The following is a 25255-nucleotide window of genomic DNA, read 5'->3' on the forward strand; positions in this document are numbered from 1 at the left end:
CTTAAGCTAGGGACCTCCAAATTAAATTTCGGGTATACGCCCAAGTCCTAAATCACGATACGGAGCTACCGGAACTGTCAAAATACTAATCCGGGTCCGTTTTCTAAAAATGTTGACCAAAGTCAACTCACTTGAATTTTAAAACCCTATTTCACATTTTAATTCATTTTTCACATGAAAACTTTCGAGAAAATTTTACGGACTACGCACGCAAGTCGAGGAAGGATAAATGGTGCTTTTCAAGGTCTTAGAACACAGAATTACTTATTAAATTTAAAGATGACATTTTGGGTCATCACATCGAGGCTCCAAACCAAACATGCACACAAGTCTAAAAATATCATACGAACTTGCTCGCGCGATAAAATCGCCAAAATAACACCTAGAACTCTAAATTTTGCACCAATTCATATGGAATTCTCAAGAACACTTTAAAACTTCTAATTTCTCAACTGGACGATCGAATCACGTCAAATCAACTCCATTTCTTACCAAATTTCACAGACATATCTTAAATATCATAATGAACCTGTACCGGGCTCCGGAACCAAAATACGGACTCGATACTAACAATGCCAAATATCAATCAATTCTTAAAAATAAATAATTTCTAAACTTTTAATTTTCATCAAAAATTCATAACTCAAGCTAGGGATCTCCAAATTCGATTCCGGGCATACGCCTAGGTCCCATAATTCGATACGGACCTACCAAAACCATCAAAGCACGAATCTGGGTCCGTTTACCAAAAATATTGATCAAAATCAACTAAAATCAACTTTTAAGACAAAAATTCTTATTTTTATTAGTTTTCAACATAAAAGCTTTCCGAAAATCTGCCCGGACTGCGCACGCAAATCGAGGAGGGTAAAAATAAAATTTTTAAGGCTTAAGAGCTCATATTCGAGTCCTAAAATATAAGATAACCTTTTGGGTCATCACATCATCTCGTGTACACGACTTTCAACACATTATAATTTATCACTTTAATACCAATCGTAGGGGAAATTTTTTCCACACAAAGTTAGACAAGTCACTTACCTCGACTTGCTCCAATTTAACCAAGTAGTATGCCTTTTCCTCAATTTTCTGACTCTGATCAACATGTATCTAGTCATAATTAATTCGATACAGTCAAATAAAATTATAGGAATCAATTTCATAAAAAAATATTATATTTTTCAATAAAATCCGAAATTAGTTCAAAAATCGCTCCTGGGCCCCACGTCTCGTAATACGGCAAAACTTATAAAATCCGATAACCCATTTAATTACGAGTCCAACCATACCAGTTTCACTCAGATCCGACTCCGAATCGACACAGAAATCTCAAAAATTTATTTTTATGAGATTTCTAAAATTTTCCCAAATTTCCATCTCAATACACTAATTAAATTGTGAAAACAATGATATATTCGTGTATATTGACCAAATCCAAATTAGAATCACTTACCCCAATGTATTTCCTTGAAAATCTATCAAAAATCGCCACTACTCAAGCTCCAGTTTATTAAAAATGGTGAATGAGACGAATGCCCTCTTTTATAAATCTGCACAGGCAGCCTTCGGAACTGGGCCTCGATCGTGGCTTCTATCATAGCCCTCAAGCATAGGCCTCAATCGTGGCTTCAATCACCGGCTCGAGCTTGGGCCTTCGGTCATGGCATCGATCATGGCATCGAGCATGGTCCTTCGATCATAGCATCAAGCCTGGGCCTTCGATCATGGCCTCGATCATGGCATCGAGCCTGGGCCTTCGACTATGGCCTCGATCTTGGTATCAAGCCTGGGTCTTCGATCATGGCATCGAGCTTGGGCCTTCTATCATGGCCTCGATCATGGCATCGATCCTGAGCCTTCGATCTGTGGCCTTCGATCACTGGCCTTCTGTCACGACCCAAAATTTCCACCTTCGGACCGTGATGACGCCTAATATTTCACTTGCTAGGCAAGCCAACGTTAGAATAATATTAACCAATTTTTAAACAATTTTTAAATTTATTAATAACAAAGAACGATTGTTGAAGTAATGTCTAAAATATAGTGAATAATCCATAAAAAATAACGGTGTCTAAATACCATCCCAGAATTTAGTGTCACAAGTGCACGAGCTTCTAGAATAATACAAATAAGGGCCTGAACAAAATAAAGCTATCTAGAAATAAACACATAACTAAAATAAAGTAGACGGAGACTTCAGAACTGCGGACGTCATACAGTTATACCTCAAGTCTCCTCTGAGTAGCTGAAATTCGAGCAAGTCTATGGTATGTCGCTGGGACCAACTCCAAAATCTGCACAAGAAGTGCAGAGTGTAGTATCAGTACAACCGATCCCATGTACTAGTGAATGCTAAACCTAACCTCGACGAAGTAGTAACGAGGCTAATGCGGGTCACTTACATTACCTGTACGCAATATTAGTAACAACAACAATAATAGAAATAAATCAGGTAACTCATTTATAATAATTGAAGCCAATTCAGCAGTCATAACCAATTATCATTTCCATCAATTCTGTTGCAGCGTGCAACCCGCTCTCACAATATATTCACATTCAATTCTGTTGCAGCGTGCAACCCGCTCTCACAATATATTCACATTCAATTCTGTTGCAGTGTGCAACCCGCTCTCACAATATATTCATTTTCAATCCTCTCATATAGTTATTTTTAATCAAGTATATCTATATTGACTTTTAAATAAGTTTATTGCGGCGTGCAATCCGATCCCCCAAATATTGACTTTTAATAAGTCTGTTGCGGCGTGCAACCCGATCCTCCAATATATCCATTTCAATCAATTTTGTTGCGGCGTACAACCCGATCCTCCAATATATCCATTTACCAATTCTTATAGAAAACATTTCCCCAATAAATGCAACAATTAATATGAAATTATAAGACAACAAGCATACAATAATTATGATTTAATTATGAAACAAACAATGACAAAGAACAAATTATTATGAAAATCAGGGAGAAAATAGGCAGTTTAATATTTAATGTGTTAAATGTCAAATAACAATTAAGACACATAATTCAAATAGCATGTAACAATTAATGTAGGAATTCAAGAATTAATATTTGACAAAGAATAGGAGAAAAATAATTATTATAATAATTAATTCATGATTTAAAACGATTTATGATTTTTCAAGTAATTATGCAAACAATTAATTTGACGACGTATAGACACTCGTCACCTCACCTATACGTCGTTCACATGCATTTCACATAACAAATAGCTTAAGGGTTCTATTCCCTCAAGTCAAGGTTAACCACGACACTTACCTCGCTTTGAAAATTCCAATCAATTACTCGACCATAGCTTTTCCTTTAAATTTTTCTCCAAAAACTTTAAATCTATTCATAAACAATTCAATATACTCAATACGAATCATATGAATTAATTCCATATGAATTTACTAATTTTTTGGATAAAAATTCGAAATTCATTAAAATATTCGACAGTGGGACCCATGTCTCAAATCTCGAAAAAACATACGAAATACGAACACCCGTTCTGATACGAGTCCAACCATACAAAATTTATCAAATTCCGATTTGAAACGGACCTTTAAATCTTAAATTTTCGTTTTTGGAAGATTTTATAAAAATCTGATTTTTCTTCCATAAATTCACGGATTCATGATATAAATGAGTATGAAATCATGAAATATAATCAATATAGGATAAGGAACACTTACCCCAATGTTTTCCCGTAAAACTCATTTCTTTATCTCACCGCGGGAGCCTTCACAATTTATTTTAAAGAAAAATATTTTTTCCGAAATAGCATCCCGCCTTTTAGCCATCCTTATCACACCGCATGACTTCTAGTAGTTTCCCCTACTAGCCACGCGTATCAAGCCACCCTTATCTCATCGCATGCATTTCAATACCCAGACCTTATACCACCGCATGCGTATCAACATCACAATATATCACAATTTGCACCTCAAGTGCTCAATTAATTTAACTTGTCAAAATAATTCAATCAATAATATTTTTTCTACAATAAAGAGCTCACGACTCATACCAACATAAATCATCAATAATATTTTTCCACAATAAAGAGCTCACGACTCCATCACAATGAGTACGAAAATCTTACAAAAATATTCAGGAATAAATAATTCAGCAAAATAATATTTCAAAATCTTTAATACGTTGCTTCAATACCAAATAAAAATATCAAATACTTCATATTAATAATATTTAATTTAAAGAAAATCAACTTCAAATAATGCACAGAATAAAAGAAACCAAGTTTTAACTAAACAGGTAAAACAATTTGCAAGAAAAGGTCAAGCAACTTTAAAACATTAAATCAATGATGGAGAATATATCAGAATAAAATAGTTTAATTAATGCGCAACAGTGATCTACACAATTTAAAAATATAATCTTTCACATTTAGTCCGTGTACACACTCGTCACCTCGTGTACACGACTTTCAATACATTATAATTTATCACTTCAATACCAATCCTAGGGAAAATTTTTCTCACACAAGGTTAGACAAGTCACTTACCTCGACTTGCTCCAATTTAACCAAGTAGTATGCTGTCATGACCCAAAATCCAACTAGTCGTGATGGCACCTAACCCAACCCGCTAGGTAAGCCAACTTTCAATTATCCAATTCCAATAATAATTATTAAAGCATTTTAAGTGAATAAAGATCTTAATCTTATACATCCTCTAAGAACTGGTAGTACAAATCATGAGTTTATAAGAATAGAGTATACAAAGCGAAAATGAAATAATTACACAGTCTGTTGAATAATATATAAACAAAGCTTTTATAAATCTAAGGCTACCATGAACAAGAGGCAGCTACAACAGGAATGCTGGTACATCTTTAAATCCCGCAACCATTGAGCACATCAACAACAGCCGCCAACATCTGCACGCAATGTGCAGAAGTGTAGTATCAGTACAACCGACCTCATATACTGAGTAAGTAACAAACCTAGCCTTAGGTTGAAAGTCGTGACGAGCTTCTACCAAGGCCGGGTCCAAAACCACTAGTCCACAACAATCCATAACAACATAAAGCAAATAATACCAGAAGTAACTCAGAGATAAAATGCTCAGCCAAATCATCATTTCAAAAATAATAGTTCTTCCTTTCAAGTACATCAGTGAAAAACCCAAATCATTTACCGAAATTTTCAAAAATATGAATAAGTTTGAAAGCAATAATTTTTCCAAAATCCTTTCAATAATAAATGATATGTTTCATTTTCTTTCGAGATAACCCGTGTAAAACAAATGCATCACTATGCCCATCTGTCAACATGTGTGAGAAATCATGAATAATGTGATACCGTACAGCATGAGGAAAACACATCTCTATGAATATATGTCATGTGTGCATGTCAATGCAATGTATCTCAGAGACTGTACTCATGTACTCACACTCTCAGAGTACTCAATCTCACAGTCTCGCATTCTCTCTCGCTATGCTCAGCACACTCAATCACTCAGTACTATATAATACCTGTTGCGGCATGTAACCCGATCCCTGTTTATAGTTAATTGCACTCACTAGGGGTGTGTACAGACTCATGAGGGGCTCCTACAGCCCAAGCGCTATAAGCACGAACAACTCACGTGCTACACGGATAACTCACGTGCTTTAATATCATATCTGAATCCGCACGGACAACTCACGTGCTATAATAATATCTGGATCCGCACGGCCAACTCACGTGCTGCACGGACAGCTCACGTGCAATAGTATAATATATGGATCCGCATGGCCAACTCACGTGCTGCACGGCCAACTCACGTGTTGCACGGCTAACTCATGTGCAATAGTATAATATGTATAAAGCCAACATGGCCTGCTGCGGCGTGCAGCCCGATCCCAAAAAAAAATCTTCACAATCAGGCCCTCGACCTCCCTCAATCATCAATCTCTCCAGTCTTTCTCTCATGGGCTCACAATGTCATGAGAATAGCCTAAAATGATTATATGATGTATCAATAAATAACAACAGAGACTGAGATATGATATGCAATGAAATGAATATGACTGAGTATGAATTTTCAATTTAAAATAAATAATTCACAACAATATGACCTCTGTGGGTCCCAATAATACTGGCACATAGCCTCAACATGATTTTTAATATGTTTTTCAGCTCAATTTCTTTAACTCATAAAACCGCATGAAAAATGCCAAGAACATTTAACTACAAAATTTCACAGAAATAATTATGTCACAATTTTTATAGTGCACGCCCACACGCCCGTCACCTAGCATGTGCGTCACCTCCCAACAATGCACAAAATACATATATTCAGGGTTCATACCCTCAACTCCAAGATTAGAAGAGTTACTTACCTAGAACAAGCCAAATCCAATGTCGAGCAAGCTAAGCAATTCTGCGCGTATCAACTTCCAAACGGCTCGAATCTAGTCACAATTAATTTGATTCAGCTCACAAAGTTATAGGAATTAATTCCATATCAAATTACTAATATTTTTCCAAAAATCTGAAATTACGCCCCAAAAATCACCCGTGGGTCCCACATCTCGGAATCCGATAAAATTCATAAAATCCGAACCCCCATTCAACCACGAGTCCAACCATACCAAAATTACTCAAATCCGACCATAACTCGACCTTCAAATCCTCAATTAAAATCTATAAATATTTTTACTATTATCAACCCAAAACACTAATTTATTGATAAAAACAATAATAGATTCGTGTAATTTAGCCAAAACCGAGTTAGAATCACTTACCCCAATCCATATGGTGAAAATTGCCTAAAAATCGCTTCAATCCGAGCTTCATAACTCCAAATGTGTTAAAATGGCCGAAACCTCGAAATATATCTTCTGTCCAGGCATTTACTCTTCGTGATCGCAGAAAATACTTCGCAATCGCGAAGCATTAAATTTTTCAGCCCCAAAATTGCTCTTCGCGATCGCGGAAAATGCTTCGCGATCGTGAAGAACAAACTCCCTAACTCTTTCAGACAGCCTCTAGTATAATGGTCATAACTTTTTATACAAAACTCCAAATTGTAAATGGTTTACTTTCTGAAAATTAGACACCAAAAGCTATAACTTTCATTTGTTTCTAAGCTCCCAATTCCTTATATATTGCTATATATAAACTTCTAAAGTTAGCCTTGTGCAACAGAGATTTCCAAACTCTTCCCAGACAGTCTATAGTATATCTACCATAACTTTTTGTACACAACTTCAAATGACAAATGGTTTACATTTCTGACAACTAGACATCAAGAGCTACAATTTTTATTTTTGGATCATCTCTAAATTTCTTATATATTGCGAGATATAAGCTTCCAAAGTCGAGTTAGTGCAGCAGGATTTTCCTCTACCCGATCGCGAAAAGGCTTCCGCGATCGCAATTCACAGTGCCCAAACAGCAAAATTGCTCTTCGCGATTACGACCATTTGTCCGCGATCGCGATGCATACCTCTGTGACCAAAAACCAGCAACTAAGAATGGCCTAAAAATGGTCCAAAACCACCCCGAAACTCACCCGAGCCCCTCGGGACCTCAACCAAATATACCAACAAGTCCTAAAACATCATACGAACTTAGTCAAAGCCTCGAATCACATCAAACAACGCTAAAACTACGAATTGCACCTCAATTCAAGCCTAATGAACTTTGAACTTTCAAATTCTATATCTTGTTCCGAAATACATCAAATCAATCCGGAATGACTTCAAATTTTACGCAGAAGTCATAAATGACATAACGAAGCTATTCCTATTTCCAGAATCGGGTTTCGACCTCGATATCCAAAAGTCAAACCCCCCGGTCAAACTTCCCAAAAATTCAACTTTCGGCATTTCAAGCCTAATTCCACTACGGACCTCCAAATAATTTTTCAGACACGCTCTTATGTCCAAGGAGCTATTGGAATCATCAGAATTAAATTCCGAGGTCGTTTACACATAAGTCGGCATCCGGTCACTATTTTAACTTAAGCTTAAAACCTTGGAACTAAGTGTTCCAATTCATTCCAAAACCTCACGGACCCGAACTAATTGCCTCGGCAAGTCACACAATAACTGTAAAGCCCAATTTGAGTAGTAAATGGGAAAACACGGTTGTAATACGCAAAACAACCGGTCGGGTCGTTATATATGCCTTTTCCTCGATTTTTCGACTCGTATCTAGTCATAATTAATTCGATATAGTCAAATAAAATTATAGGAATCAATTTCATAAGAAAATATTATATTTTTCAATAAAATCCGAAATTAGTTCAAAAATCGCTCGTGGGGCCCACGTCTCGAAATCCAGCGAAACTTATAAAATCCAACAACCCATTCAATTACGAATCTAACCATACCAGTTTCACTCAAATTTGACTCTGAATCGACACAGAAATCTCAAAAATTCGTTTTTATGAGATTTCTAAAATTTTTCCAAATTTCCATCTCAATACACTAATTAAATGGTGAAAACAATGATATATTCGTGTATATTGACCAAATCCGAGTTAGAATCACTTACCCCAATGTCTTTCCTTGAAAATCTATCAAAACTCGCCTCTGCTCAAGCTCCAGTTTGTTAAAAATAGCGAATGGGACGAATGCCCTCTTTTATAAATCTACCCAGGCAGCCTTCGGAACTGGGCCTCGATCGTGACTTCGATCATAGCCCTCGAGTCTAGGCCTCAATCGTGGCTTCGATCCCAGGCTCGAGCATAGGCCTTCGGTCATGGCATCGAGCCTGGTCCTTCGATCATGGCCTCGATCCTGACATCAAGCCTGGGCCTTCGATCATGGCATCGAGCCTGGGCCTTCGATCATGGCCTCGATCCTGGCATCAAGACTGGGCCTTCGATCATGGCCTTGATCATGGCATCAAGCCTGGGCCTTCGATCATGGCATCGATCTTGAGCCTTCGATCAGTGGCCTTCGATCACTGGCCTTCGAGCTTGCCTTCGATCATGGCCCTCGAGCCTTGCCTTCGATCATGACTCTCGAGCCTGCCTTCGATTATGGCTCTCGAGCCTTGCCTTCGATCCTCGACTCGATTTTTGGGCTCAATTGTTTAGCAGAAGAAAATTTGCAGCAGCTGTTTAAGTCCCATTTTTGATCTGTTAACCATCTGAAACTCACCCGAGGCTCTCGGGACCTCAACCAAATACACCAACAAGTCCTAAAACATCATACGAACTTATTTGAAACCTCAAATCACATCAAACAACGCTAAAATCACGAATCATGCTCCAATTCAAGCTTAATGAAATTTAGAATTTCCAACGTCTACATTCGATGTCGAAACCTATCAAATCAAGTCCGATTGACCTCAAATTTTGCACACAAGTCATAAATGACATAACGGAGCTATGAAAATTTTCGGAACTGGATTCCGACCCCGATATCAAAAAGTCAACTCCCTGGTCAAACTTCCAAACTTTAAATTCCTATTTTAGCCATTTCAAGCCTAATTTCACTACGGACTTCCAAATAAAATTCTGATCACGCTCCTAAGTCCAAAATCATCATACGGAGATGTTGGAATCATCAAAATTCTATTTTGGGGGTCGTTTGCACATAATTCTACATCCGGTCACTATTTGAACTTAAACTTTTAATTTTTCATCAAAATTTCATATCTCGGGCTAGGGACCTCGGAATTTAATTCTGGGCATACGCCCAAGTCCAAATCACGATACGGACCTACCGAAACTGTCAAAACACTGATCCGAGTCCGTTTGCTCAAAATGTTGACCAAAGTCAACTCAATTGAGTTTTAAAGCTCTAATTCACATTTTAATCTATTTTTCACATAAAAACTTTTCGAAAATTTTTACAGACTGCGCACGCAAGTCTATAATGATAAATAGTGCTTTTCGAGGTCTTAGAACACAGAATTAATTATTAACTTTAAAGATGACATTTTCGGTCATCACAGAATAATTTACAATTAGATCCTTAAATTATACAAATATTTAAGGGTATAAAAGTCTATCAATATTTCGAGGATATTTTAGTCGTTCAACATTTAGCATACATTATTCGTGCTTTTATAATAATATAGAACCCATTTTGTTTGTAACACGAACTCCTCAATCATAGGACATTACAGAACCTAAATATATAGCAGTTCACATCGTTCCAATCATTACAGTAGTAACTAGTATTTTTTATGCCATGTTTGATTATTTTACAATTTGTTTTCCACTATTTTCATATAATTCTCTTTAATGCTTTGTTGTGGAAATAAAGCATAACTGTCAATAACAGAAATCGGAATAGAAAAATTGTCACCCCTGCCAATATTGAAAGTTGAAACTAAGAGATCACAAATTCTCCAATTATTTGAGAAGAGACCGTAATTATCTTTCTACCCTTTTTCATCTCTTTGCGATAAATAGTTCATGTAGTACACAAATTCGGAAAGACCATGTTTTTATTATTAATATCAGGACAAATAATTTATAGAATTACCTAAAATTGAAAGTTAATACCAGAGAGCCGTTACCCTGCAATGTCAATTACAAATCACAACCCCGCGACTATACTGGGACAACCTCCGGTACTACAGGCGATGATCCATTATCTTCCGCAGTCTTTTCCTCAGTGCTAGCTGTAGTTTCACTATTCTCTTCTTCAAATCCTTGCGTGAACCTATCGTAGTTTGTGGGCTCACTACTCTTGAATGGACGAGCACCCAATACCTGGACCAGGTCTTCTTGATGGAGGACTTCCTTTTCGAGTAGCAACTCAGCAATCTGAGCCACATGTTCTCTGTGTTCCTCTATTAGTTTTACAGTATTATCATATGCCTTGGCTACCCATTCTCTAACTTCACTGTCGATAATTGCTGCTGTCTTGCTACCATAGGGCTTTGCCTCAAACGTATCTTCTCTTTGTGGGAACGAAAGGAGGCCAACCTTGTCACTAAAACCATATACTGCTACCTGAGCATAAGTCATCTTGGTGACTTTCTCCAAATCATTTTGAGCTCCGGTGGAGATCTTCCCAATCAAAACCTACTCAAAATTTAATATTCATAAGAACATTGTAAAAATCTGATTCACTAGTCAAAAAAGGGTAGAAAAGACATTAAAACATATAAAGATACACTGCCTTTTCAGTAAGGTAGTGACAACATATTGCCCATTTGCCCAACAACTAAGTATCATACGCAGAGTTGCTCCAGCGAAAGTATTTGTTCTATACAACTAGTGTCATCAAATCAAGATGTACTACTTCATTGAGCTTCTTTTCGCTGAGGTTGAAAAGTAGATAATTGGATAGGACCAACCCCATTATGAATTACTTAGGATATATATGCACTTAGACATATTACTCTGTAGAAGTTGGTGACAAGCTCATATGGAGAAGAGGTAGTGCAGATTCCTATACAGTCAAGGCAGGCTATAGGCATATGTGTGAACAGAATGGAATCATAGACTCTTGGCCGTGGAAGCTCATTTGGAGGATATATCTTCCCACAAAGGTTATTTGCTTCACTTGGACAGCCCTTAGAGAAGCCTGCTTAACTCAAGATAATCTTTGTAAAAGGAGTTTTCAGTTGGTGAATAGATGCTACCCATGCCAGCAAAACTCTGAGTCAGTCACCCACCTTTTTTTTGCATTGTCCAATGGAAATAAATATGTGGAATATGTTTCTAGCAATCCTGGGGCTTAGCTGGACACAACCTCAGGGCATTACGGAGGCAGTAGACGGATGGAGTAGATGGAAAGTTGACAGAGCCATCAAGAAAGTCTGGAAGATGATCCCAGCATGCATTTTTTGGCGTCTTTGGCAAGAAAGGAATAGCAGATGTTTTGATGGCATTTCAACTCCAATACATGCTCTTAAAGCTAAATGTCTCGTGTATCTATTTAGTTGTAGTACTCTAGGCCCTGTAAATAATGTTATTCCCCTTCTAGACTTCATTGGCTCACTTACTTTAATTTAGCCCCTTTCTACTTTTGATTCTTTTTGTTAGCTCCCTGGGCAGGTTTTTGTTATATTGTAATGGAGCTAACATTGATCCTTCTTGTAACTTTTGCATCTTCTTGATGCTTGCAATGAAGTAACTTATTTCACCCAAAAAAAAAAAAAAGAGTTGGTGCATGACTAGAAAAAACAATCATTTTCATATTATAATAGAAAGTTCCATCATGGAGCTTAGATGCCTAGTAATAGTCCTTTGCACAAAAGGTTTTCTATATGCATCCAATGTGGTGACAATGCTGTCAATAAATTAAGACTTAATGCAAATAGGGTAAACATATGAAAGCAAGAGAAAGAGTTGATAAACTTACCTGCTCAGCAGCTCGGCCACCAAGAGTCATGCATGTCATATCAAATAGCTGCTCTTTAGTCATTAAAAGGTTTTCATTGGGAACATACTGAGCAAATCCAAGGGCTGCTGTACCACGAGGAACAATTGTCACTTTAAGCAATGGCTCTGCATATTCCAAGAACCAACCAACAACAGCATGCCCAGCTTCATGATAAGCAACTGTCCGCCTTTCCAGCTTGCTTATGACCTGCAGAAACCACAAAGGTTGCTTTGAATTATCTTATATCATCCAAAACAAAAATTATTCATCCCATTCACAAGTCCTTACTAGAATCTAAAGACTGTTGGTCAGCAATTTCCAACAGCATCTACAGAAATTGAACCAAAGCATACATCACCCAGGTCAACATTCACCAAAGTTCCCTTTTTATTTTGGGTAAAAAGAAAAGATAGAGAAGCAAGAGGAAAGAAAAGGAATCGAAATGTCATCTCAACCCAATATAAAGTAAGTAGAAGGGTGCCGAAGCAGAGAACATCATGCGCGAAATTCACTGCACTTCTTTGTGGATGGGTGGGGGTGGGGGAAATGCAACCTAGACAAATAGAAGGTTAAGATCCTCCGGGTAGCAGCAAATGACAAAGCTCAATTAGCACTGACAAGATTCAGTTGGCTCCAAGAGAGTTCAAAATGAATATATGTGAACCTCTGATGTGATGACCACACAAAAAAAGGAGGGGGCTATTGGACGACAGAATATTCAAAAGAAGTGCTCGAGTGGTTCAAAGTCACATTACAATCTTGCAATATTGGACAGGTTGATTTAGTTCCTTCCAATGCTGTAAACATCTGCCCCTAAAATTTTGAAGTATCCCATCTTATGCCACAGTGGTTTACCCAGGACTCTGGAAGACGTTCACCCACCTCACAATGCTCTTCTTATTACAGCAAGAACTCAAAAATTTGATCGAATTACAATACAAACCCTAATATGATTCGGTTAAATATTTTATTCATACGCATCGTAAGACAGGAAAGAAATTTACTTGCTAAAAATGGAGGTATTTTTATTAAGGTCAGATGGTGGATCATAGTATCAACATCTCAACGTCCTATGCTTTTCTAGGAGTTGTTTAGCTTTTTGGAGATTTATGCGTCAACAGAAAATATAAAGAACTTTAGTACTTTTATTTATTTATTTATTTATTATTATTTTTATTTATAATGTTGACCTGAGATGAGTTTAAATAGAGTAACATGGTATGTGAAGATTCATAAAGCCGACGCCAACTAGTTTGGGACTGAGGCGTAGTTATTGTTGTGGTTGTCGTAGCCTCCTTACGAAATGCTCACCACAACCCAAACTATATTCACTTCTCATAGCTACTAAGCAGTAGATCCATAATGTCCCAATACCGATGGAAATGGATATTGGACCAATGTACTTCTCAAGGAATCCTAACATTTTCATACTGAAACAAATGGCTTTGATATCCAAGACGCAGAATAAGATGAACAAAACATCATAGAAAATGCTGCTGTTGTAAAGAAAAGACTGAATATTTTCCTATGTTGCTATGGAAACATGAGATAAAGTACATAAATGGAAGGGGAAAAGGTGAGAAGACCAATACCTTATTCTTCTTCTCTAGACCACCAATCACCCTGTCTATCGCTGACTCAAAATGTTGCATGGTAATTATCGTACTCTCATTCCTAGCAGCAATTAGAGCAGCTTCATTACAAACATTTGCAATGTCTGCTCCAGCAAATCCTGGTGTTAGAGCAGCAAGTCTCTGTGAATAGAACCCTGCCTCCTGGTCAAGTTTCAACTTGTTCAGATAGATTCTGAAAATTTGATCACGGCCTTTGATGTCGGGTTTATCAATGCTAATCTGGCGATCAAATCGACCAGGTCTTAACAAGGCTTTGTCTAATATATCAGGTCTATTTGTGCCAGCAAGTACAACTACACCAGATGTGGTTGCAAATCCATCCATTTCTACAAGCAGTTGATTTAAAGTACTCTCACGTTCATCATTTCCTCCAGCAAAGCCTCCCTTCCCTCTTGCTCGACCAATAGCATCAATCTCATCAATGAATACTATACTAGGTGCACATTGTCTTGCCTCCTGAAATAAGCTCCTAACTCTAGATGGCCCAACACCAACAAACATCTCCATAAATTCTGACCCAGAAATCGAGAGAAAAGGTACACCAGATTCTCCTGCTGTAGCTTTAGCTAGAAGTGTCTTTCCAGTTCCAGGAGGACCCACTAGCAGAGCACCCTTAGGAATTTTGGCTCCTAACTCCTCGTACTTCTTGGGGTTCTTAAGGAAGTGGACGAACTCCATGATTTCTTGCTTAGCCTCGTCACATCCAGCCACATCCTTGAAGAAAACCTGTACCAAGAAAGTGTTGATAACTTTCCAAGAAATAATCATGAAATATCATGGCATGTATCATTTTTAAAAATTTCCATTTCAAAATGCTGCTATTTTTGAAGCTGCACAAATAATAGAAACTTATTCTCACCTTATTCTTCGCATTTTTATCCATCTTGGTGAAATTCGCCTTGCCAATATTAAATATTCCACGGCCACCTTTTCCATCAGAGCCTCCTACTCCTATGCCACCCTGCACTCTTCGTCCCATATAATAAAGGACAGCTAGAAGCAATACTGTTGGACCAAACCTCATCAGCTCTTGGAACCAATTCAATTCATCAACATATACCACAGGAACATAATTGTGAGGGTCTATTCCCCAGGCTTCTTGTGCTTCCTCAAGCTTCTCCTCAAATGACTCAACACTCCCAATGTTAAAATAGTATTTGTACTGGCCCGTGTTTCTTCCACCATTCGTACCGTTTGTAGGACCTTGAACAGTGTCATCGCCTGTTTGATTAATACCAGGTGCAGAACTTCTCACGTAAACTTTGGCCACGGATTTGTTAGCGACGACAATTCGATCAACTAGACCAGCTTCAAGTAGCTTGTTTTTGAATTCTTGGAAGCTAATCTGAAAATTTACATAAAGCGAAATAACCATGATAAAGAGAAGAAAGATTCAGAAGACAATCAACTAATAAAGATAAGATAAAATTGCTGCTCCTAGAAAATAAAAACCTGCTTAGTAGTTCATCACTGAAAAGATTCAACATATACATAAGTCACACCGCTTAATTAATTTCAGTGCTACACGGTAAAACCTTGAAAAGAAGTTCTTCGTCATCCACTTTTATTTTTATTATTACTATTGTTATCGTTATCGTTATTGTTATAAATGTCAATATAATCAATTCAAATAATGGCAATATATAACCGATATGCAAGGGATGACCAGGTGAGATAAAATAGAGGGAGTCCTGAGGTTTCCTTTCTCATTTTTGTATGTTTCTTTAAAAAGTAACAATCTTCTATCCAGTGTAGTTATCACTAAACTTGTTGATGAGTTAGATTTCAGAGTATAAGTAAAAAGTTCATTAGGAAATGCAACTGAGGTTAATGGCTCATGTATCTCATCATAGGAATTCAATTAAAATCGTGCACTGTTTTCTTGTTCTAGATATATCGCTCTACTAAGGCAAATAGCTGCTCCATCTGGATTTGCCGTACAGGACAAACAGGTAGTAAGGTCTCTAAATATAAAGCATTTGAATGAAAAAACATGAAATTATCCGTGAACCAGTATATGGTATAAGAACATCAAATCTTTCATTCATCAGTCAGACTATGTAAAAAAGACACGCTCAACTTTTCCATTATCAATATACAAGTTAATCCATTTATACGCATGGGCCGTCTGGGAGAGGGGGGAAGGGAGGAAGAAGTAATGGTTGCAGACCAATAGAACAATATTATATGAGAAAGCAGCAACTCCGTTGCAGAGTTTATCAATAAATATCTAGTTACACTAAATCTAATTCCTTACTGCATTCATGGTATAACACAGTATCTCCATTGATCACTAACAGGCTCAGCAAACCTTTTTTTCTCAATCATGGTTTTTGTGAAACCTTACGTGGAGTTCGGATTTTTTTCCATGTTTTCCTAGAAAACTGAAACTTTTGAAAAATAATTTTTAGACAATAACTGTGTTTGAATTGTTTCTGGAACGAATAGTTGTTCTGTAAACAATGAAAAGCACCTGAAATCTGTTTCGGTTTTTTAGGGAACTTTCTGAGTTCTTTTGCAAAAACAAGTCTCTTTATAAACCAAATATAGTTGTCATGATATAAAACATCCTTTGGGAAAAAACTTATAATCAAATGATATTCAAACCCAAAAAGAATGCAAGTGATACCTTCCACAACATTCAACACTAATGCAGAATAATTAATTTCATCACTCTGATCTCCCTCAAAACAAAAAAGTACCTAAGTCATTCAATCTTTTTGAAATGGCATTCTTCTGACAGCAATATCAGTCAATCTTTTAAATGGCATTAGGATTTTAGAAAGTGACAACATTCCAAAAGCAAAAGCTAACATGTGTTTGGAAAGAAAACAAAGTGAAACCAAATTATTTAGGTTTTGGAAACATATAGAAAATGTCATTTCAAACACCAACTCCAAAACTAATTCTTCTAAACCAACTCACCACTTCCGTCCATGAAAGTTCCAAAACCAATCCCCCAAAATCAATCCCTACCTTGAACACCCTCTATCATAGTATCCTCATTTACTAGTAAAGTTATTTGTTCTTTCATTTCCACTTCTCGGTAGAAGGCAAGCCATGATTGCAAAAAGTTGGTCCTAACATAGATATCAGCACGATCACAATCAAGTGCACATGGAACTCAAACTCCATAAGGCACTAAACTCGTCCTTGAAAAGAAAGAGAAGGGGCTGAAACAATGAAAACTCGAACTGTAGAAGTGTTGGTTAAGACTAACCTCCTTCTGTTCACGAGGACCGAGAAGTGTCGATGACAGAATAAATCCAATAAATAACAAGGGTGTGAGAATATTTTGATATTGCTTCAGGAAGTCCTGAGGGTTTCCTTGCTCGCCTGTACTTTCCTCTGCCACAAAAGAAACCAAAATTAATTTTTCACCATAGACAGGCCAAAAGAGAACACAACAAGAAACGGGAAAAGAATGTGGAAGTCATGCTAGCAATTGTTACTTACCACTTGTTTCATACTCCATGATAGAGGATGCAATGATATTACATTTTTTAGACTCATAGCAACTGTGTAATCTTAACCTCCTAGAAACTCAGCACCATAAACTTCCATAAACAAAGATTACTTTCGCACTAAAGTCAATTGAATATCTCTTCGTCCACCGGAAGTGTTTAATTAGAGAGCTTCAGTTCAACTATATGCAAAATAAAGAAAACATTGTCCCTTGTTTTAAATTAATGTAAACAAATACATTTTTCTTATTCATTTAAAAGCCACTGCCAACCTTTTAAAAAGATATTTAATTTATCAGCTCATTAACTAAAGTTCTGCAGCCGCAACTCGTAATAGATCTTTTGACACAAATGAAGGGAAGAATTAAGAGTGATCCAAAAATAAGCTCTGGAAAAAATTCGTCTAAGGATATTGAAAAAAGAACAATTCGCTGAAAAGGATAAAAGAAAGAAAAACAAGAAAAAGAAAGGGAAGACTCACAGGATATTGTACTTAATCAGATTATCAATGATGCAGATTAGATCATTTTATATTTAGAGAGTAAATTCTGAAGCTGACCCTGGTTAGTTGCTAGATGAATATTAATTTCTAACTTCTAAAAGATAACTTATTTAACATGCAGTCAGCTAGCTTACCTAACTGTTCTTGCCCAGGTTTGGTTATTTATGCCATCTCGATGAGTGAGATATGCGAAAGTAATGATATCTCTCTTCTCAACATCAATAATAAATACATTCTTATCTTTTCATAAATAGAGGATTATCTGTGAAACCCTCTTAGATAACATAAAACAGCATTTTTAAAAGCGATAAGCACAGAAGAGTGACGAGATCCATGTGGCTTGAAGCGAAAAGCATGAAGTGAAGCACATGCTTCTTTGAAGTGAAGCATACATTTTGCTCAAAACTAGGAATACCAATGAATTTAATTTTGAAGGGAGTAGTATAACAATTAATTGATATTGAAAAAACAAATCAGCATCCAATCGCCAATATCAATCCAATTTCTCAAAGCTGAGATTCAATGAACTCGCAGAACGTTAATATTCTCACACTTCCCTAAACTGCATGACTTCACCCATGAAGCGATAACTCTTTGCTTCGTATCGCTTAAGAGACAAAGTGACGCCTTTTACTAACACTGACATAAATATATCAGACATTTTGCACTGTCAAATTAAGAACATATAGACGGTTTTGAAGTGAGAGTTGCTATTGACGACATCCAATTCCCAGTATAATTTTGAACGCATTGCAAAGCATGTAATCTTAACCTCCAAGAAATTCAGTACCATAAACTTCCATACACAAAGGTTGTCTTCGCAATAAGAAGGCTTTAATCCATGATTTGCATAGGCAGTGTAGAGTCACTTTTACACAGTCCTTAAGACAAAGGACCAAACAAGGGATATTGCAGAATATCAAAATCTACTTCGACACATTCAACTCAAGTAAATAAGGCGCTATTCCACTAGCTAATTTCCATCTCTATTCATAGATAGGTATTCTCATTTTCCTAAACATTTGGAATAGTATAAATGAGCTATATCTCTAACACTTTCTCTCACCAATGATTTTAGTAATCCAAAGTTCTACTTAATCATATGCAACATACTTTAGAAAACAAAAACTTAGCTCGAACTGAAATATTCCCTATATTTACACATTCTAGTAAAGTCTAATAACTTACCATAAATAATTTTATTTCATCATATGTTACTGAACATCAAATGCACAAACTGTTAATTCATTGCATTGCATACCTTTGCCCGACTCCGCCTTTTGATTGTTCCCTTTCGGGACTTCTTTCTTATTCTTCGGATAATAGTTCTCATAGTCTACAAAATCAGAACACAATAATATGAATCCATCACCAAGAAAAAAGTTTTTATTTTTTTAAGAAAGAAAAAACGTGTCAAGAATTATACTTACTTTTATTCTTTGATCCTTGGCTGCAAAAAAACCTCCGGAGTCTCGGGTTTGCAAATAGTGAATCAAGTTCCAACAAATATGCCTTATTGACACCTTGTTTTCCAGCTCCAATAGATGTCAAGTAGCTTCTCACAAACCCTAACCCGCCATTGACGCGTGTAATGCACGCATTACGCGATGCCACTTCATCCAAAATCACTCTTCTCACACCAGAAACTAATTTCTGCTCAATCATATTAAAAAAACGTTTCATACTAACAATATTAACATAAATAAACGCAGAAAATACGAAAAGATTTAAAATTTATATAAATTGCAGCTTACTTTATTAATCGAAGATTTCGAGAGAGAGCGATTGATACGCGAAAGAATCATCTTTTTGATGATCCGAACATGAATTTCTGCAAAAAAAAATCTAATCCCTAAAAATTTGATTCAAATCAGAGAGGAATCGATTGAATAAAACCTAAAGAGAAATAATTTAATTTCAGGTAGCAGAGTTTGAAAAGGTAGTTTCCGTGTTTTTTTAATGTATATAGTGACCTATAATACAGTTTGCTGAGTTTGAAAAAAGGTTGAGGAAAATCAAAGGAAGTAGCACGGAGGAGGGACAGGATAGAAGAAGTTGGAGAAAACCGGGAACAGAGACCGACTCGTTACGTGGTTAATTATGGACCGGACTTCCTTTTATGGGCTTTGTTCTGACAGAGTACTTAGGTTGTTGAGGAAGATGTTCGTGGGATAGGGTAAAAATTGTATGATGCTAGCCACTTTTGGACTGGTTTTTGAAAAGTAGCCAGTATTTAAAAATGTGTCAAAAAGTAGCCACTTGTGATGCACGCTCAGAAGATGATTCGGGACAAGGTAGGAGTGACCCCCGTGGTTGACAAAATGAGGGAAGCGAGGCCGAGATGGTTCGAACATGTGAAGAGGAGATACACTGATGTCCCGGTGAAAAGGTGCGAGAGGTTGGCAATTGGGGGTCTAAGCAGAGTTAGAAGTAGGCCGAAGAAGTTTTTTGGGGAAAAGTGATTAGACAGGATTTGAAGATGACGCATCTTCGGCTTACTAAAGACATACCTTAGATAGAAGGATATGGAGGGTGATGATTAGGGTAGAATGTTAGTAGGTAGTCGAGTTTGGGACACCGTATCTATCTAATATTTTTCATATCAATATTATTATCATTCTCGTATTATCTTATTCTTTAATTTCTATTACTACATGTTATCTCCCTTGCTTCGGTTTTCATATTGTTTGTTGTTTTGTTGTTGTTACTGTGCTTATTTTTATTATTTTCAACATAATTTTTCATTGTTATTTTCTTTTTCTAACTTGCTGAAAAATACTTTTTTTAGCCGAGAATCTATCGGAATAACCTCTTTACCTCCTCAAGCTAGGCGAAGATCTGTGTACATGTTACCCTCACACAATGAGAATCCATTGTAACCGCGTAAAAAAAAGGAAAACAAAGAATCCAGTAATTTAGAGGAACTACAATGACTCCCTTTTAGCTAATATTTTCAATAAGTCACATACACGGGTAATTTTCAACGCAATGCAATTGATTATACCAGCTCATTCTTAAAATTTTAAGTTACTATGTTAAATTTGTTATAAAGAGTTGCATATAACTGCTTGTTAATTTTACTTGGTGGTATAAAAATTGTATATCTTGTCAACAAAACTTAAATTCTCTTTGTAAGTTGCTCTAGATTTTCACCAATCGTGAACTCGATTTATTCAGATTAAATCAAACTCCTCCTTCCCCAAGGTTATGAATTGCCAAAGAAAATCTCGACTCCAACCACTCCAATATAGCCATGATGATGTAAAATATATTGTCTCAACTCACTTCTATTGGAAAGATTAGTTAATTATTTATATAGAAAGAAATACTTCTTCTTCAGATACTGTTCTCCAACAAAACCTGTTTAATATGATTAAAAGATTTACCTGAAAGAATTTTACACATAATTGATTGTCTCCAACAAAACCTGTTTGAAATGATTAAACGTGTTTAAATGATTTCAAAAATGTTAATCCAAAGCAAAGATTTCATTTATAGTTTTCTCGGCCAAATTTCCTTCATTAACTTAATGTTTTGTTTTTCCATCTATGTCAAATAAAAACCGACTGGAGAAACAGTCGAGGATAACATCAACAGTGTTCTTCAACTATTAAAAAGACTAAAACCAATTAAACAGAAAGTCCAAGAGTTCTTGAGCTGCGAAAACACTATTCTGCAACTGATGAATTATGCAAGCAAAAGCATATTACAATATTTATTCAAGTTAGGTGAATACAAAATTCTCATATTTGTTTGTGTTGCTACAAGGGCTACATACAACATAGCAAATACTAACCATACAAGCCAGCCAGTAGAACCAATTATTAACTACTAAAACCAGCTGTTCAAACTGAATGGTTTCTTTTACAGCATTAGCATGGAAAAGTACTGCTCAAACTCTTTGTCAATGGTTAGTTTCTTGGGACCTGGCTCTGAATCTGCATCAAAAGAAAATTATGTATCATCTAAGTAAATCTTACCACATTTCTAAGCCAAATAACCACGTCCTCTATACAAACATACAAGGACCGACAAGAGGCACACACTTTTTCCCTATTTGACTGAACATGCTATAATCGGCTATAATAGGGAAAACTCACGAGATAACTAGAACTTGGACGTGCAAAGACCAAAATTTTCAGAACCTTTATCTACCTCACAACTTCAATGAGAAAGAAGGGGAAAAGAGAAACTGGAAACTAAGTTACCTTGGTTAACTGTCCATCTTCCAGATGAAAGAACATAATTATTTGGATTCACCCCATTGGAGTACAGAGTATCTTCAAGTTCCTTTTCTGTTGATAACTCAATGCCCTCATTCCTGCATTCTGCACAAGTGCAATCCCCAAGATTTCCAAATTCCAACAAGTGCTCTTCATAATCTAGTGACGGGTGGCACCCAGAACCATGATGTAGAGTATCCCATTCTCCGCCAGTAGGTGGTTGCTCCGGCCTATCAGGTGTTAATTTTGTCACTGATCTGCTCTCCAAAGAATAAAGAGCATTCTTGGACCGGTTTCCTCCCCAATTAAAAGATGAAGTTGAAGCCTGATCGGATGAGCATGATTTCAGACATCCAGGATTAATTTTAGCCTCACCAGACGTGACAGAGTCAGCATCTCCAATAAGGCTATTGCTGTCTTTCTCAGATTCTAGTTCTGAGTCATCATCTCGGCCCCTTCTATCGTATTCTGCCTTAATCATGAATGCCAAAGACTCTTTAGCCTCTGTACCAGTAGGTGAAGAACTACATTCAGCATAGCTCTGATATGAGCACATATGCTTTGGTAGAGGCATTCCCAGTTGCTCAGCTTGAAACTTTCTTTTCTTGTTAAAGTAAGCAAGGCTAGTAGGCAGTACCTTGTTCATATCAACACTGGTACAAGAGGTAAACCAGTATTAGAGTGTGACACATACATTTAGTCCAGTATGAAATAGTTTAAAAAATGAAATCATAGTTGAACTGATTCGTTCCGAAGGGTCAGAAGAAGATTGTAAATAGCAATCAAGACAAACATGCTGAATACTTTCATACTTAATTGAAGTTTGAAAAGCAGATTTGATGGAAGGAAATGCTAAATGTAACCGTAGAGAAACTTAGATTGCATTAGTTCCTCTTTTAAAGCAATGAGCATATTAAAACAACTTCGTTTAGGCATCAGAAATTACACATTTGATCACAAAAAGGGCAAAATTAACTGGCTGAACTAAGTTTTTTGAGCTACTATACACACTTCATTGCAACGTCCATAACTGCATTTTCTTGTTCTTTTTTATATATAGAGTATACTCAATCGAACTTAAAGAGTTTAAAAGTTAAAGATTCAACACTTTGTTGAGGCTACTGTTAGTAGATTGTTTTCACATTAAGAATTGGAAGAGTACGAAAAAAAGGACTGAATCTTTTTTATGAACTTCTGTTTCTCACTTCTTCATTTTATTTATTCGTTCAAGGTTGTGTCGAACTCAAAGTTTCCTAATATATTCAGCATTTGAGGCACTAAAGGTGCGAAAGCAAACTAAGATGATTTTAGAAGATTGTTCAGTCACATGTAAACACATTTGTTTTCTTTCTTCATTGGAATTGACCTATCCTTGTAAGTGGTAAGTCTTTTGCTGATAGATCCTCTACTTTCGTCTCCATATGATATGCGCATATGATGGAAATAAACAACATGACCTACCAAAATATATCGCTATAACATTTGACAATACCAGTTAGGTGACGCAGTGAAACAGAATTCATCCGATTTCACAAACAGGACAACAGGGGTGGATGTATAGTATTAGCTATGGATTCAGCCGAACCAAATAATTTTGGCTCAAACTCTCTATGTGTTAAGAAATCTACTAAATATGTACAAATATTAAATTTCGAACTCATAAAGTTCAAATACTGGATCTGCCTCTGCAAGATAATACCCAAAATTCTAAATACTTAGCATGAAAATTATGTTATACATTGAATATAAGGGTTTCCAAAGCACAGCTTTTAATCAATTTAAACCTTGAGATAACTCAGGCTAAAATCAGAAGATTAGGGCATAGTCTGCACCTCAGCTAAAATACAGATCAAACCAAGTAACCAGCAACTTGAAACATAAAAACACATAAAATACCAAATATCTAGCATATCTTATTGATGATCTATAACTTTGTCAGCTCATTCTGTGTTCAAAGTTTTAATACCTTTGACAGTATTACAGTTTACAACAAATAGGAACAAGATAGAGGAGACCCAGAAAGGATAGAACCAAAACCTGTTGATATGAGCAGAAATAATCATATCTTCCTCCATATTTCCAGCTTGAAATTAAGAAGACGAGAATTTAGATGTACGGAGGGACCATTGTGAACTTCTGGAGGAGGAAGGGAGAAGTAGATGACACTACCGACGACTATAATTATGATATACGAATATAATTGTCCTGTATAGGATACATACATGCACCAAATTAGTAAGTGGATCATAATGAGTAATTTTTTTATATACCATTTATTTTTTAAATACGGGTAATTTATAGTATGTGATTTCACATTAATTTATTACTCCCTAGATTGCGATCGAAGGAGAGCATTGAGACCTTAAAGTTATTTGTCCGTGATCTATAAGTTATAGATTCGAACAGTAAAAGTTATTTTTGATCCCTTTATCACTAAGCTATATTTTTGGATTATATTAAAAAAATTTAAAATATAATATATAAAGTAACAAAATAAATTTTGACTTATATATACACTATAATATTTCGGCGAAGAATTTTCTTCAGCCCTCCTAAAAAACCGTTTCTATCGCTAATATTTATATTAGAATAGACTATCTTACTCCTTTCAATACAGGCCTTTCTCATATACTATGTAAATACGAATATTTTGTGCATCCAACTTTCTTTTTTTTCTCCCTTGATTGCGATAAAACTAGCATATCCATATGGAATATAAAGTATAAACACATCTGTATAGTTTCTTAAATTATAATTATGGTTCTTTTACCTTATCCGAATGGCCCGGCAGTACAATAATTCTCTCTCTAGTACCAAATTTATGGACTACCACCACTTGAGTTTGAGGCACGTGCATCACATCACTACTTTCTGGGTTTTTTTATTTATTTCTTCTCACCCTTAAAAAAAAAAAATTAATGGTACTCTATTCTCTTTAATTTATGAGGTAAAATTAAATTGAATAAAGAATGAGATTGTTTAATATTAACTATATCATGAAATTTTTATGACTATAAAATTATTATTAAAAATAAAATAAAAGGTTTCAAATAAATTATTTTAAAATATAAAAAATATTTTTTTAAAAAATAGACTAATAAGAAGATAGTGTTATAAAA

At 36.0% G+C, this 25255-nt stretch overlaps 2 protein-coding genes across 2 annotated transcripts; both read right to left on the minus strand.

Moving 5' to 3' along the window:
* Positions 1-10332: 10332 nt before the first annotated feature.
* Positions 10333-20123, minus strand: LOC107798791 (ATP-dependent zinc metalloprotease FTSH 10, mitochondrial). Its single transcript, XM_016621832.2, has 8 exons — positions 19668-20123; positions 19344-19566; positions 19175-19249; positions 17168-17295; positions 14807-15292; positions 13906-14673; positions 12293-12520; positions 10333-11007 (listed from the first exon to the last, which is right to left on the minus strand). The coding sequence occupies exons 1-8, from the start codon at positions 19716-19718 to the stop codon at positions 10531-10533; spliced, it is 2436 nt and encodes an 811-aa protein (XP_016477318.1). The 5' UTR covers positions 19719-20123; the 3' UTR covers positions 10333-10530.
* Positions 20124-21571: 1448 nt separating this feature from the next.
* On the minus strand, positions 21572-24341 carry LOC107798780 (protein FAR-RED-ELONGATED HYPOCOTYL 1-LIKE). Its single transcript, XM_016621821.2, has 3 exons — positions 24174-24341; positions 22122-22789; positions 21572-21851 (listed from the first exon to the last, which is right to left on the minus strand). Exons 1-3 carry the CDS (start codon positions 24209-24211, stop codon positions 21778-21780), a joined length of 780 nt encoding a protein of 259 aa, XP_016477307.1. The 5' UTR covers positions 24212-24341; the 3' UTR covers positions 21572-21777.
* Between the last annotated feature and the right edge of the window lie 914 nt (positions 24342-25255).

The sequence above is a fragment of the Nicotiana tabacum genome, chromosome 24 (genome assembly GCF_000715075.1).
Source record: "Nicotiana tabacum cultivar K326 chromosome 24, ASM71507v2, whole genome shotgun sequence".
In the NCBI taxonomy this organism is placed as follows: Eukaryota; Viridiplantae; Streptophyta; class Magnoliopsida; order Solanales; family Solanaceae; genus Nicotiana; species Nicotiana tabacum.

Excerpts from the sequence above, each read along its gene's own strand:
- LOC107798780 (XM_016621821.2), bottom strand. The coding sequence starts at position 24,211 with ATGGAGGAAGATATGATTATTTCTGCTCATATCAACAG. Across the intron at positions 22,790-24,173 it reads ATTTCTGCTCATATCAACAG|TGTTGATATGAACAAGGTAC; the intron begins GTTTTGGTTCTA and ends CTCTTGTACCAG. Across the intron at positions 21,852-22,121 it reads AAGATGGACAGTTAACCAAG|ATTCAGAGCCAGGTCCCAAG; the intron begins GTAACTTAGTTT and ends CTTTTGATGCAG.
- LOC107798791 (XM_016621832.2), bottom strand. The coding sequence starts at position 19,718 with ATGATTCTTTCGCGTATCAATCGCTCTCTCTCGAAATCTTCGATTAAT. Across the intron at positions 17,296-19,174 it reads AAAGGCGGAGTCGGGCAAAG|AGGAAAGTACAGGCGAGCAA; the intron begins GTATGCAATGCA and ends CTTTTGTGGCAG. Across the intron at positions 12,521-13,905 it reads GTCTAGAGAAGAAGAATAAG|GTCATAAGCAAGCTGGAAAG; the intron begins GTATTGGTCTTC and ends TGGTTTCTGCAG.